Here is a 14873-nt window from a genome sequence, read left to right as displayed (position 1 = left end):
GTGGCTTAACTGTACCCCCCACACACACACACACACACACACACTGCCCATAATGAAAACCGGACTCAGTGTGAATGCAGCTTATTATCCAACAATGTGGATGAGTATGAGGAAGCAAAGGTATTTTTTTTTTAAAAAAAGGAAATAAAGAAACAATTGAATCGTTTATATATATTTTTTCTTTTAATTACAATCTCTCAATTATTGATTTTTTTCCTTTTACAATAAGCATTTAAAAAAAATACTTTTAAAGGATTGGTTCACATTTTTGGAGTCTGTTTTCAAGGACAAAGCTGGTGATCATCTGTATCTTTGCAGTGGTGGAAAGTAACTAAGTACATTTACTCAACTACTGTACTTAAAAACAATTTTGAGGTTGGCTTGAGTATTTTCATTTTCTGCAGCTTTATACTTCTCCATTACAATTTATTGTACTTTTTACTCCACTACATTTAATTGATAACTTTTGTTACTAGTTACTTTACAGATTCAGATTAATAACACAAAGTATAATCAACAAATACATTATGATGTATTATAATAGGTTAAGGTATGATAAGAGATTGATCTGTGGGGGTAAATTCACAAGTTACCTATCAGTATATAAAGTCATTCACATTAGCCCCACCTTTAACAGCTGCAGCATTTAAGTGATAATATAATATAATCCAGTAATATAATGTGATTCTGAAAATGGCCATTCTGCATAATGAGTACTTTTACTTTTGGTACTTAGTATATTATAATGCTAATAGTTCTGTACTTTTGTTGGACACTATTTTCAGCTGCGGATTAATATACATTTGGTGTTAAAGCGTATGTGGGATTGACTCAAAATGAAGTACAGTGCCCATGTTCATGGTAATGAAGGAACATGTCACCCACTGTTTTTGGACAACAATGGAGCTCTATGGCACAGATGAATAAGATATATCAGCCTTTGGCTACACCAACATCACTAGGTAGTATTAGTAGGATCAGTTCATTGCTGGCTTTGGTCTTTTCATGGAATTTGTTGACCATAAGAAAAATATAAAATATTACAAGACTTATCCTTTAATTGAATACTCACATCCCCATATGTACATTGAAAGAAAGAGTTATTGGTCACTGTAATGATTCCTCCTGTTGATACTGGCCGTAATGTGATGCCCTCCAATGTAAGAGATGGGGGTCAGAATCTACAGTCCTCATTCTGTGCAAAAAATCCCTTTTAAAGTTCAGCCGAAGCTAATACAGCGTTTTGAGTTAACCAAATCATGAGAGTATTTTCCACACAGTGACAGAATTCTCTCTTTGTGTTTAAACAGACAGTGTTGGGAGTTTTGTGCAAAAAGACTGCAAATTTGTAAGCTATCACTTGATTTGGTTATCTCACAATGCTGTAGCCTTTTATTAGCTTCGGCTGAACTTTAAAGGGCATTTTTGTACAGAACAAAAACTGTGGGTTTATTCCCAATCTTTTACATTGGAGTCGCACTAGGAGGGATTCCTTCACAGCCAGTACAGAAAGGAGGAACACTAACAGGGACTAATATGCAGGGACTAATAACTCTTTGAATGTACATAAGGGCTTGTGAGAAAATGTGTTATGACAGACCTGACAAAATCTGAACCTATCCTTGAAGAAAAGCTAAATGCACAAGTCCACATATACAAATCCATGATAAGAGTCAGATGAAGACCCAGCTTTGGCTGAGTCTGGTGGAGTAGCAGGGAGTCACAATCACGTTTCCTCCTGATACTGTCAAACACTTGCCTGATGATGGGTTCTTCAGATGGTTTGTCTGAAAGCAACAACAATGTAAACTGTATAATATCTTCTGTGGTGTTTAAGAAGGTTACATTTAGATTTAAAAACTGTAAAACAAACTTAGAGGTAGAGTGACAAGAACGAGGAATTGGACATCTAAGTATTTCCCTGTGCAGCTTGGGACAGTGTTGTAACATCAGTTGACTTTGAGTTGATGTGGAAATACATGTTGTACCTGTGTGAAGATCCACACTTGCTCAGGTGCTGCTGTGGTTAATTTTCCCTTCAGTCGACAGAGTTTAAGAGACACCAGAGCTCTTCCAGGGGTTGCATGCAAACACAACTCAATGCCGCTGCTGAGCCGTACTTCTCGCTGAGATGTGTATTCAAAATACTACAAGTCACACAGACAAATAGTACTTTTAACTCATAACATAATCCCTAATGGCATTACCATCAATACATTTGAAACTGTATTATGTTAATCTAACTATTTCTGACCCGTCATCCCAGGTTATGTACTCATGCTTCATTATGGTTAACAAAAGAAATACATAGAAAAATCTGAAAAATAAACATAATTTTGTGTAACAGAACACAATTTCTTATCCCTCTATTAATCCAGTGGCTACTCAGATTTTTCTGACCTGCAGGTCGTGAGACACTGAACATAAGATAATGTACCTGTGCTCTACTTTTATTACTACATTTGAACTTTTGAACAGGTTCCCATCGCTTTTTTGTCTTCTCCGCATCCAAGCAGCACTTCCAACCAATGTTTTCCAACTGCAGAAAAAATTATAATACAGTAACTGGACAGCCAACAGAGTGTTCCAGATGCCTTTTTACAACAGTCTGGATGTCCATCTAATGTACCTTTTGTCTTGAGGTTTAGTTAAAATAAAAAGAATATGTTCTGTAGAAAACTATTTTGTGGTTTGATTCTAAGACATTAATGTATGTAGTATTATGTCAACAAACAAAATAATGTGAAAAAAAGGTTTATATCATTTATATAACTATAACTTTAACATCCCATTGAAGATGATCAAATATTAATAAACAATAAAGTACTTTACCTGTCCTTGCATGACCGGCCTGATGTCAGGCACATAGGCCTCTGGATAAATGTTGTTCAGGTACCAAGAGAAGTTCCTGCACTTTAATCTCTCCCTGAGTTTACGACGTTCAGTAACATCTCCAAATAAATTCTAAGGGGAAAATGCCAAAAGAAAAGCACCATATGGTGAGGTAGTCCATGCAACATCATAAATATAATGTGACTATATAACTTCCCAGGTTGTAAAGATACTTTACATTTGTGCTAACCTCTTTAAAAATGGAAGCAGCCTTTCTGTTTGTACGATAGAAGACCCATTTGTAGTCATCCATCCAGACCTCAGCCAGGCGGACCAAGTTGCGGGTGATCATAGAGCTGCTGTTGGGGAAGGTGTGGGGGCTCTTTTTGCGGAAAATGTGCCCTACAACAGAACAAGGGATAAACTCCATCTGACCTCCACATTCCCAGACCTGCAGTAGAGACGACACACAGCACAAGGTAAGACTGAAGCTGTTACCACACATGTATATATATATATATATATATATATATATATATATATATATATATATATATATATATATAGAGAGAGAGAGAGAGAGAGAGAGAGAGAGAGAGAGAGAGAGAGAGAGAGAGAGAGAGAGAGAGAGAGAAACACTGAAAACCTCTTACCCTGAAGGACATTTCCAAATTCTCACCTCCCCAGAACTCCATCTGGTCATCATAAGTCCCGATATGCTCAAAGTATGATTTAGATACAGAGAACAGGCCACCAGCAAAAGTAGGAGTTCTACAAAATCAGACACAAATCAGTGTCTACCATAATGCCATAAGTAATTTAATTTGAATGAAAAGTTGGGGAAATACTCTTATTTGCTTTCTTGCCAACAGTTAGATGAGAAAATAGACACTTCTCTCACATCTGTATGTTAAACATGTAACTGGAGTCAGCAGCTAGTTAGCTTAGCTTAGCACAATAACTGGAAACAGGGCGAAACAGCTAGCCTGGTTCGGATCAAAAGTAACAAAATCCTCCTACTAGCACCTCTAAAGCTCATTAACATGTTATCACACGTTTGTTTTATCTGTCCAAAAACCAAAGTGTAGAAATGACACTGAATGTGCTGTTTTTTGTATGGAGTTGCCAGGAAAGAGTAGTTACTGCTCCTGACTAAGAAATACACCAACACATGTAAACAACAAAATGCCATTTTATTTCTAGCTTCAGTTACACATTTACCATGCAGACTTGAAAGTGGTATCAATATTCTCATCTAACTCTCAGGACAAAGCCAATGAGCGTATTTCCCAAAATGGCAGACAATTCCTTTAAATCAGATCTCTTTTTGTTAGCTAGCAGGATATCTCAAAATCAGATTTCAAGCAAATTTTGTAAAAAAAAAAAAATAGGCCATGGGCCATGAATGAACTGGTTAGATTTTGGTGTGAATAGAGTCATTGCGTGGATATTTAAAAAGCACTTTATGTTTTGGCTCATAACACCTGAACTGTGAGATGTAAAACCAAGAACTTAAACATCGTGGATCCCTTGGTTCAATCAGTAAAACAGACATGATGCAGGTCCTCTCTAGATCTGTGTGTATGTATACTTAAATCTACCTGATAGGATGTGTCTCAGTCTTCCTTCGCTTCTTCTCTTCATCAGGTATGCCCTCCCATCCAAACTTGAGCCTCCAGTCAAAATTCCCTCGACTGTAATAGTGCGGTTTAGGGACTGGCTTACTGAACTTTAGGTTATCTTGGTCAATAATGGCGATTTTTGGGCTCACTACAGCTGTAGGCAGCTCTGCTACCCGAGCTAAAAGAGGCTCCAGCCATCCAGGGAAGCATTCACCTACACAGGAATGTAGAAAATAGGAACGACATTTGTCAGTCAGTAAAAACATCACAGTCAGGGGTGTAGCTAGGAAGTTATTGGTCGAATGTGGTGACTGTAGGCCCCTTGATAGTTTTCACTTGTTCCCTTACTTTTTTGATGACTTCGCTGAACTGCTGTCTATAATCTGTATTGACTTTGACTGTGAAGTTATTGTTGGTGATTTTAACATCCATGTTGACAACCCCCAGGACAGAGGGACACAGGGACTGTATTGTTTTCTTGATAACTATGGACTGACTCAGCATTTGATGGAGCCCACACACAACAAGGGGCACACTCTAGACACTCTCCAAGGGTCTGAACATTTCCAAGGTTGTGGTGACTGATGTTGCTCTCTCTGATCATTCCTGTGTTTTCTGTGAGATTTCTATCTCTGTGCACAGAAATGTTCAAACAGAGGTAATCACAACAGTATATCACTGAAATCATCAGTGACATATTTATTCAGGCTTTCTGAACTCAAAAAACTCTCCAGGTTCATTATGACATCTATAAAGAGAGACTTCACATTTCTAATTTATATCTGAGAAATGCAAGGCGGTCCTTCTTCTCTGACATCATCGCCAAAAACAATAATAATGCATGTGCCTTGTTTGCTACTGTCAACAGGCTAACAAGCCTCCCTGTGTCAGTAGCCTCTGAACTTCTATCTACCTGCAATGAATTTGCCTCCTTCTTCACTGACAAAATTCAGAAAATTAGACAGGCAGTCAGTGCCTCCATATCAGGTAAAGGATATGTGTTGTGCTGTGTTCAGTTAAAATCAATTCGAAACCTCTTCTTGCTGCCTTGATATTTTGCCAACAGGCTTTTTCTAAAATGTTTCTAATTGCATGGCCTCAGGTCTTCTACAAATTGTAAACACATCTCTTCTCTCAGGTTTCTTCCCACAGGCCCTGAAAACTGCAGCCATCAAGCCACTCTTAAAAAAGAACACCCTAGACACATCACTAATGAACATTTTTTAAGGTCCAGTGTGTAGGATTTAGTGGCATCTAGTGGTGAAATTGCAGTTTGCAACCATTTGAATACTGCTCGCCTAACCCTCCCCTTCGTGTAGCGTGTAGGAGAAACTTTGGTGACCGTGAAACTCGCCCTATCTAAAGCCAGAGTTTGGTTTGTCCGTTCTGTGCTACTGTAGAACATGGTGGCCTCTGTGGAAGGGGACCCGCTTCCTCTGTAGATATAAAGGGCTTATTCTAGGGTAATGTAAACACAACGATTCTTATTTTCAGGTGATTATACACTAATGAAAACATATTTGAATATTGAATGAATATTATATTCCATTTCTGCCAATAGATCCTCCTAAATGTTACACACTGGACCTTTAAGTAAAATCATTTGAAAAAGCTGTTTTTCAACAGCTGAACAACTTCTTGGCACTAAACAACTGTTTCAATCAGGATTTCGACCACACCACAGCACTGATACTGCTCTTGTTAAGGTCTTCAGTGGCATCCACTTAAATGCAGACAGTGGCAGAATTTCCGCCTTAGTATTACTGAATCTCAGTGTTGCATTCGACACGGTCGACCACAAGATATTACTAGACCGACTGGAAAGCTGGGTGGGACTTTCTTGCACCTTACTAAACTGGTTTGAATCATACTTAAAGGACAGTAACTACTTTGTGTAATTACACATCTGAGCAGACAAAAATGACTTACATTAGATGATCAAGGCTCCATTCTGGAGCGATTGATTGTGCCAGAATTTTCTTCAATTAAAATTAAGATAAAACTAAAATAATTGTTCTTGGAGCCAAGGAAGAATAATTAAAAGTTAAATCGGTAATGTTAAGCCAGAAATCTTGGTGTAGTCATGGACTTAGACCTGAATTTCAATAGCCACATTGAGATAATTACAAAGTCAGCCTACTATCACCTGAAGAATACATCAGGAAATTAAAGGACTTGTGTCTCAGCAGGATTTGGAAAAACTTGTCCATGCATTTATCTTCAGTCGACTCGACTACTGTAATGGTATCTTTACAGCCCTCTCTAAAAAAATCACTCAGACAGCTGCAGCTGATTCAGAACGCTGCTGTTTGCATCCTCACTAAGACCAAGAAAGTGGATCACATCACTCCAGTTCTGAAGTCTTTACACTGGCTTCCTGTCTCTCAGAGAATTGATTTTAAAATACTGGTTTTGGTTTATAAAGTGCTGAATGGTTTAGGGCCAAACTACATTTCTGATCTTCTGCTGTTACGAACCATCCAGACCTCTCGGTTGTCTGAAACAGGTCTGCTTTCTGTCCCCAGAGTCAAAACTAAACATGGAGAAGCAGCGCTCAGTTTTTATGCACCATATATCTTCCAGAAAACTGCAGGTCCACTGCAACTCTCAGTTCATTTAAATCAAGGCTGAAAACTTTTCTGTTTGCCACTGCCTTTTATTAAATCAAATTTGAGGCTTTTGATTAATATCTTACACTGCGCTGTAACTTTTACTCTCCTGTTTTACCTTTTTTATTTTATTATTGTATTGAAATGTCTTTTTATATTGCCTTATGTTGCTTTTACATTTTGTCTTGATGCCTTTTAGGTTTTATGTAAAGCACTTTGAATTCACTTGTCGAAATGTGCTCTACAAATAAACTTGCCTTGCCTTGCCTTTCCACCATTCAGAAAAACACAACTCCAGATACTCATTTTAGGCACTACCTTCATTAACAAACAACAAACTGAATCCTGCATGAAAAAGATGGCAAACAATACGTTATGGGATACATACAGTGAGAATCCAGGAAGGTGAGGACCTCTCCTTGTGCAGCCTGCGCTCCCAACAGTCTGGCTGTGATCAAACCTTTCCTCTCCCTCTGGCGTAAAACACGCACTATATTCAGCTGCCGCACATAGTTATCCAGGCGAGTCTTGAGGTGATCTAAAGAAAGAGTCAACAAGTAAATTAGGGGAGGGAGAAAAGTTATTTCAGTGACATTACTGTGTCAGTTGATAGCAGCAACACAGTTGTAGAGAAACTACTGTTATCTCAGATATTCATGGTAATACAGAAAAGATTATTTACATTTTTTAAACCTGCAATACATTTGGCCAAGAAACAATCTGTGACAATGCTTGTTGTGTGGCGATCTGGTTGTTGAACCAGGAAATATCCACATCTAACAGACACAGATTATCATTAATTTGGAGCCCTGTTTCTGGCCACCTGATGAATGTGAGTCCATTCACTCTCTTATAGCTCTGTTTTTTGTCTCCACCAGCTCCTGAGGGAAATATCTGGCTCTTAAGCTATTAAATGCTCCACTATGTTCACCACTTAGTCACTAACTATGTCTGTCTGTCATTTGGTGCTGAGTAGGTAGCATGCAATGGGTCTTACAGAGTTTTTAAAAACGATTTTAAACAGCTGCCTGTTGCGGCTGGTAATAACGCTATGAGAGCCTTAAGAGTGAACCAAAACAGTATAGTTGCAGGCTTTAAAACCAAAACAATCAGCTGAAAGACGCTTTAAAGCTCCATAGAGCTTGATTTAGCTTGAACAATGATTATAGCTGCTTTTAGAGCAAATTTGAGGTACTTTACTTGTGTACGTCCTTTTTTGCCACTTTATATTTCTACTCCACTAAATTTCAGAGGGAAATATTTCACTTTTTACTCCTCTACATGTATTTAACAACTAGTTACTATATTTTACTTACAGTAGTAGTTAATTAGGATTTTAGAAATTAGCATTTTACCTACAAAACATGTGATAAGCTAATAAAACATGACACAAAAGTATAGATTAAACTACCTAACATTGTGTAAAATAGTAATAATTAGCTCCATCTCGACCAACTACAACAATAAAATGCTACTTAAACATCAATGCATCAGTATTAATAATCTAATCTAATGTAATATATATAACACTAATGGGGGCCATTTTTCAGCTTTGCGTTCTAATACTTTAAGTACATTTAGATAATAATAGTACTTTACTTTTTTCAAAGCATTTACTTTGAATATTTTAACAGTGTGGTATTGCTACTTTTAGGATGTGGACACTTTCTCCACCACTGATACACATTATGTGCATGAATGAAAAGTATTTGAGATTTTAAGGATGTTTTAGGAATCAGTGACGCACAATATGAACATAAATATATCTGTCTATTCATTTGGATCCATCTTGACGTGAAGACACTCACCATCTGTGCTGGCATCATCCACCAGTAAGATCTCTGTGAGCAGGGCTGCAGGAGCTGTGTGTAAGACACTGTAGACCGTCCTTAGCAGAGTGGACCAGGCCTCATTATGAAACACTATGATCACACTGGTGGTAGGGAGACCAGGACAACGCCGAAACTTCTGTTCCAAACAACTGCAGAGCCAAACTAAAAGTTAACAGGTATCAGATTTTTAACAAGATGTACATTTCCTCTAGAATCATGTGTCAGTGGTTTATGTCTACTGAAATAATGAACAATGGTTATACTCACTCTGGGTGCCGTGTGTCTTTTCCCAGATCACGGTGCAGGGAGATGCGATCACTGGCAAACTGGTTATACTGGTTTTTATTAAACCCATGTAATTTCTCTTTATGTTCTTCAGGAGTCATTCGGTGTGACACAAAGGGTTTACCATTTGCGCCTGGTGCCCTGGGATCCTGGATAGGTCTCTGAACGTGAGGCTTGAGCTCCTCTTCAGTGTAAAAGCCAGGTGGACAGTTGGGACCTGAGGGGCCTGGCAATGTGACAACAGACTGGAGGGTGGATCCTCTGAGTCTCACCACACCCACCACAGGTAGTGTTGATGATTGTAGGAATGCTGTATATTTGATGTTGTAGTATATAATGAAAAGTAAAACCAGAAAGCAAGAAACTGCAACCTTTACTGGAAGGGTGAGTCGACGGCAAAATATACGCATGGTATGCAGAAGGACTGACCTGAAACAAAGCTGAAAAGAGATCAAATAAAATACATCATTAACGAAAGCATAAACCATTGGATTTGTCTTTAATTGCTTTTTTTCTTTGTTGTTTCCAACGGCCCATATGTCTTATAGTCATGACAAATAAGTATTAGACACACCTTCAATTTTCATTGTTCTATTGTGTAAACATTTCTTCAAATAAGACACATGGCAACCACCAGTATGCTACTTGTTGAGAGTACAAAGTGTTAGCAAGTTAGTAGATTTTCTTTTTGTTATTTACTGCTAAAACTGTACACATATCCCTCTATTTTTGTGTACAGCAGGCCTACTGTACAACTGCACAGTGTATTAAAAATACCAACAATCATATAGGTTGTAAAATGAACAATTCATACATTTTGTACATGATATATACACATACCTTGTGTTTGTTTATTTTTATATTACATGATTGAAGACACTTCCATACAACAGAACAATTACACATTGTCATAACAGGTCTATGTAGGCATAGTTCTGTGCTAGATAGCAATGGATACACTTTTAAAATGATTTAAAAAAATATTTTGAATCAGTACTTACAGGACATGAACAAGTTCCTCCACCTGTGTTCTCATTCCTCGTGTCACACAGTTTTCTTTCAGTCATAAAGGAAGATCTGCTCAGGTGTTCAGGTAAACCTGTAAAGCCTAGTTGGCATCCAGTCAGCCAAAATCAACAAGAGCAATAACTGCTTGAACCGGTCTAATGCTTGTTATCCACAGCTGTAATAAGCCAGTCAGGCTACAGCACATTACACCAGTGGTGGAAGGTAACTAAGTACATTTACACAAGTACTGTACTTAAGTACAATTTTGAGTTACTTGTATGTCCATTATCTGCTACTATATACTTCTTCTCCACAGAGTAGGCCTATTTCTAAACTGTGGTATTGCTACTTTTTACTCAAGTAAAAGATCTGAGTACCTCTTCCACCACTGCATTCCACACATCATTAATTATTCACAATTATGGTAAGATTTTCAAGTGGCAGCCAAAACAGTGATAACATTTGATCAGTGAAATCAGAAATGGCACAATCTAAAATTTTGTGGTCAGAAGTGAAAAATCACTGATTACACTGATTATATTATAAATCTAACTGATAACTTAATATAAAATGATATTTTCACAGGTCAGGTTTGCTCTATCACATTCGATCTGGAGCCACAGACAGCTGTATAAAAAAAAGCCTTATTTCACAAATTATATTGAAGTCCATATGATGAGGAAACAAAATGGCGTTTGATCGGAACCGAACTCACAGAACGTTATTGGGTTGCTCTAGCAACGGTAGGGCAAGCTGAATAACAAATAACTTTTGTTTTTAATGTTAAATGTGTCATTAAATGTGTATTTATTTTGTTTGTTTGTTTGTGTATTTATTTATTTCTAGTTTAGTTGCGTTTCAACGTTTCCCTCACGATACACCTCAAATGGACCGGTCCTGTTGCCATGGATACGCCTAAACCAAAAGTTGTGATTTATTTACAGACTGCCTGTCTCTCTGTGTCGCTCGGTTGCAAGCTTGTTTATCGGGTCGAGGCAAACTTTGCCACACTATGTCCTTCTTCGGTTTAACACACCTGGGTTATCAAAACCCAATAGGCGATAAAATGATAGTGAATCCCAGGGGAGCGTCTCATCCTCAGGGTAAGAGGAGCTGGACTTTGCTTTAGCTAGCGGTTAACGTTAGTTAGTTAAAAGTTAACGTGAGCTAACGTTAGTCAGTAATGGTCGCTTCTGGACTGTATTTCGTCTAACCTAAAGTTAACTGAAGCTACAGCCACAGAGAAAACAGAGCTTTTAGCTGACTGATAGCTAACAAGAATACTTATTTTTTCAAAAGTCTTCAGGCTTTAAAAAAATAGCAAGCTAGCTAACTACATGTAGTTTAGCTAACTAAATAGGATAGTCCAGAGCAGGATAATGTTAGCTAATATGAGCTCGCAAATTGCTGTTTGTTGCCCTGGATTGCCTTTACACCATGTGGAAGACTTTAATTCCACTAAAATTTTACCTATAATTTGTGTCTCTACAACTAGTTATTTTCATTATCGATTAATCAGCTGATTATTTTCTAATCGATTAATTATTTGGTCCATAAAATGTAAGAAAATAGTAAAAAAAAAAAATCATAATTTCCCAGAGTCCAAGGTGATGTCATCAAGTTGCTTGTTTTGTCTGACCAATAGTCCAAAACCAAAAGATATTAAGTTTACTATCACATTACTATCACATGAGACAAAGAAAAGCTGAAAATCCTCACATTTAAATAACTAAAATGATCAATCATCAAAATAGTTGCAGATTATTTTTCTGTATACCAACTAATCGCTTCAGCTCTAGATCTCTTTTTCAAGAGAGACCTGAGAACAAGAACCATTCATAGTTAGACAACCACACAACCAGCATACACGAACAACACAATGTAAGGCCAGACAGCCAACAATCAAGCAACAAAAGAAGTTAATAAAAACAATTACGAGAGTCATAAAAGACATCAGATAGTAGGGGAAAGAAAGAATTCATCTGAATCCTTATAACTTTTATGTTATCTTCCTTGCACTTCTGCAACTAGTCCAGTGTAATTATAAACATTTTCTCATTTGGGATTGTCATGCATAAAACCCATCAAATACTAGGGCTTTGTGTTAAATGTATGTCTTTTAGGGCCCTCGATACTGTCTAAAACATGCTTTTTGTGAAATCTCAAGCAGTACACTTATGGTAAAATACAAGTACACAAGTTTAACTTTAACTTGAGTCTCTTGTGTCTTCTGTAATAGCCACAGGTTTATAAATGCAATCAAAATAATGATCAGTCTATACTATAGTAACATATCCTTTTACAGATGGTGGGATTAACATCAGAGCAGGGCTGCCTCCATCTCTTCAAGAACAACAGGGAGCCCTCAGATGTACAGACACATGCAACGTTTACCACCAGCCTCTTCCCTACAGCACTGACATACACCATGGGAGCCATGAGCGATATAAAGAGATGGTCAAACGGGTTCAAACACCCAGATGTGAGTAGACATAGAAAAATTTGACATTAAGGGTCTGATGGACTACGCTGGATCCAAATCACAGCTGTATACTTGGTGACTAGCTAATTAAATTGAGGGGGAATGAAAGTAAGATTGGTGAAAGTCTATCTCCTCTCTTTCCAGCCCCTAACCAGCTGTACATGATGCCTCTAACGGACAGCCAGCAGTATGGATGGATGATGTCCAAGAGCCCTGAACCATGGACCCAAGTCAAACGGTTTCCCCGAAAGAATAGTGACATGACAAAGTAGGTAACATTTCCAAATTTAATACTGGATTATTTTAATTTGTAATCTAGATCTATGTGAGTGTAATCCATTTGTTGCTTTCACAGGTTTGTTAAAGAAATGTCAGCGACAGACCGGGATTTCAGCCTGTTCTGACAGCCCTCTCCATTTCCATTTTTTTTTCTTCTTCAATTAGTACACACACACACATACACACACCAGAAGCAGCATCAGTTTCAATGTGAATTTCTGAGATTAAACTGATAACAGATCCACTTTTTGAAGATTTTCATGCTTATTTTTGTTGATGTTTTCTTGCAAAGAATCTAGTTTTATGGTAGGCTATTTTCTACACACGCTTTGAGTAACTGCCTCTCTAGAACAATACTTCAACTGACAACTTTTATAAAGGAAGTCTGGAGGCGTAAATATACAAAACACTTAGGGCTGCTTTTTTCGAGATCATTTAGAGCAACTTTTCAGTGTTAAACAAGCAAAAATGTAATTCATCCAAATAATTCAAAACTAATTACCACATTTTTATATTAAGTAAATTTGACACACATCATAAGGTAAGAAGTCATCTTGCCACCTCTCTAGAGGTGCAGACCTGCAGGTTCAAAGCCACTACCAGAGTGGTCCATAGAGATTATGAGATTGTACTGCCCTCTAGAGGAAATTAAAATAACTACTTCTGAATTTTGGAAGATAATGTGAATGATGTTAATAGTTGAAAACAGAGTTTATATTGCTGCCAGAGTTGAGTTTAGTTATTGGACCATGTGAAGTTCCTTACCTGATGCACTGCAGGGTCTAAAATCAAGAGACATAACAGGCAGTGTTTGCAGATGGTTGCTCAATTTACAAGCAGCAGAAAACAAGAAGCATTGAGCTGTTCAGGAACATCAGCTGCAAAGAAAACATGTTTTACATTTCTCCTGAAGAAATCTTTTGCTGATATTTCAGTGCAGAAGGATTGGATTCTGAAGGGGTCATGATGGACACGGGCTCGTTTTCTCAGGTAATCTGATTCAAACAGAAAGGAGGGCAAGAGGAGGGCACTGGATTTAGGAGTGTAAGCTGAATCGCAGTTGAAATGAAAAGACCATGTGGGACCAGTGGGATCTAGACTGACAGCAAATGCCACCCTCTGTTGGAATGGATAGCTGATAACCCTGCCTGTTAAAAAGAAACAAAAACTCCAGTTGAAACCCTTAACTAGACCTGCAAGCACGTATACTAGGGTTCAAGCAAGCACCAAACGCAACTCGTCAGTAGACGGTGCAAAGTGGCATGTGTACATCAGTGGTACAGGTTGGACTGGGACTGCAGGTCCTGCAGCCCTGCAACTTGATAATATTGTCTTGGTTTGGTCTCAGGTGCTTTCAATCAGTGACAGTGTCCTTGTTTTGGTGGTCCATTAGTTTGGCTAGTGGTCCAATCCGCCACAAGTTCAAACAAGGTGGTGACTCTGCAAAAAGCCTGACGTGTTCTTAACCAGTCTGTTCATTTCAGTAAAAATGGCGACTGGTGAACAGCAAGGCATCTATTTTTTTAGTTTCTTACAATTCTGCCTTTGAGAATATCTTTGTTTCCAGGCTTATGTTGTCTAATATACGTTATAATGGTGCTGTTAAGGTTTGCTTTCGTGAAAAAAGGGAAACTTTGTCACTCATCTACTGGTCTCTGTGGGTAAGTCTAACACATCCAAAGCAGGGATGTTGTTTCCAGTTATAGCATCATTTGATACAGTCAGTATTATAATATAATATTACAGTCAGGACACACAGAATGTCAATGGATGATTTTATAATTTAATATAATCTAGATGTGGTTATTAAGTATGTGTATATTGACAAGTAAACCATTTTCTAGTACTGTAAAATAACTTCGTAATGGCATTACTGCAAATATGAAGTTATTGCATAATTTATGATGGGCCTCTGTTCCTATAA

The 14873-nt window shown here is 37.8% G+C and overlaps 2 protein-coding genes across 6 annotated transcripts; one reads left to right on the top strand and one right to left on the bottom strand.

Annotated features, from left to right (window-relative positions):
* Positions 1 to 15: 15 nt before the first annotated feature.
* LOC122883620 (polypeptide N-acetylgalactosaminyltransferase 6-like) lies at positions 16 to 10724 on the bottom strand. 4 transcript variants are annotated; one of them, XM_044212577.1, is made up of 11 exons: positions 10182 to 10714; positions 9163 to 9620; positions 8872 to 9044; positions 7452 to 7601; positions 4434 to 4668; positions 3486 to 3603; positions 3083 to 3283; positions 2833 to 2964; positions 2438 to 2539; positions 1989 to 2147; positions 16 to 1787 (listed from the first exon to the last, which is right to left on the bottom strand). In XM_044212577.1, the coding sequence occupies exons 1-11, from the start codon at positions 10245 to 10247 to the stop codon at positions 1674 to 1676; spliced, it is 1908 nt and encodes a 635-aa protein (XP_044068512.1). In that variant the 5' UTR covers positions 10248 to 10714; the 3' UTR covers positions 16 to 1673. The 4 variants fall into 4 exon arrangements, with proteins under 4 accessions (XP_044068512.1, XP_044068513.1, XP_044068515.1 ...); XM_044212578.1 differs by lacking the exon at positions 2438 to 2539 and having other exon boundaries at positions 10182 to 10710; XM_044212580.1 differs by lacking the exon at positions 10182 to 10714 and having other exon boundaries at positions 19 to 1787; positions 8872 to 9057; positions 9163 to 9398.
* Positions 10725 to 10850: 126 nt separating this feature from the next.
* LOC122883625 (testis-expressed protein 49-like) lies at positions 10851 to 13193 on the top strand. Of its 2 annotated transcripts, none has more exons than XM_044212594.1 (4): positions 10851 to 10931; positions 12494 to 12670; positions 12815 to 12938; positions 13026 to 13193. In XM_044212594.1, the coding sequence occupies exons 1-4, from the start codon at positions 10877 to 10879 to the stop codon at positions 13072 to 13074; spliced, it is 405 nt and encodes a 134-aa protein (XP_044068529.1). In that variant the 5' UTR covers positions 10851 to 10876; the 3' UTR covers positions 13075 to 13193. The 2 variants fall into 2 exon arrangements, with proteins under 2 accessions (XP_044068529.1, XP_044068528.1); XM_044212593.1 differs by lacking the exon at positions 10851 to 10931 and adding an exon at positions 11087 to 11291.
* The last annotated feature ends 1680 nt before the right edge of the window (positions 13194 to 14873 follow it).

Source organism: Siniperca chuatsi, linkage group LG10, assembly GCF_020085105.1.
Source record: "Siniperca chuatsi isolate FFG_IHB_CAS linkage group LG10, ASM2008510v1, whole genome shotgun sequence".
NCBI lineage: Eukaryota > Metazoa > Chordata > Actinopteri > Centrarchiformes > Sinipercidae > Siniperca > Siniperca chuatsi.
This window is presented reverse-complemented; position numbering and strand designations above follow the sequence as displayed.

Bases quoted from the DNA above. Each gene is read 5' to 3' on its own strand.
- LOC122883620 (XM_044212577.1), bottom strand. From the start codon at position 10,247: ATGACTGAAAGAAAACTGTGTGACACGAGGAATGAGAACACAGGTGGA. The intron at 7,602-8,871 runs GTGAGTGTCTTC...CTCTTTCTTTAG, and splicing joins GGATGATGCCAGCACAGATG to ATCACCTCAAGACTCGCCTG. The intron at 2,540-2,832 runs GTAAAGTACTTT...TTTTTTCTGCAG, and splicing joins GGCCGGTCATGCAAGGACAG to TTGGAAAACATTGGTTGGAA.
- LOC122883625 (XM_044212593.1), top strand. From the start codon at position 11,201: ATGTCCTTCTTCGGTTTAACACACCTGGGTTATCAAAACCCAATAGGC. The intron at 12,671-12,814 runs GTGAGTAGACAT...CTCTCTTTCCAG, and splicing joins ACGGGTTCAAACACCCAGAT to CCCCTAACCAGCTGTACATG. The intron at 12,939-13,025 runs GTAGGTAACATT...TTGCTTTCACAG, and splicing joins AAGAATAGTGACATGACAAA to GTTTGTTAAAGAAATGTCAG.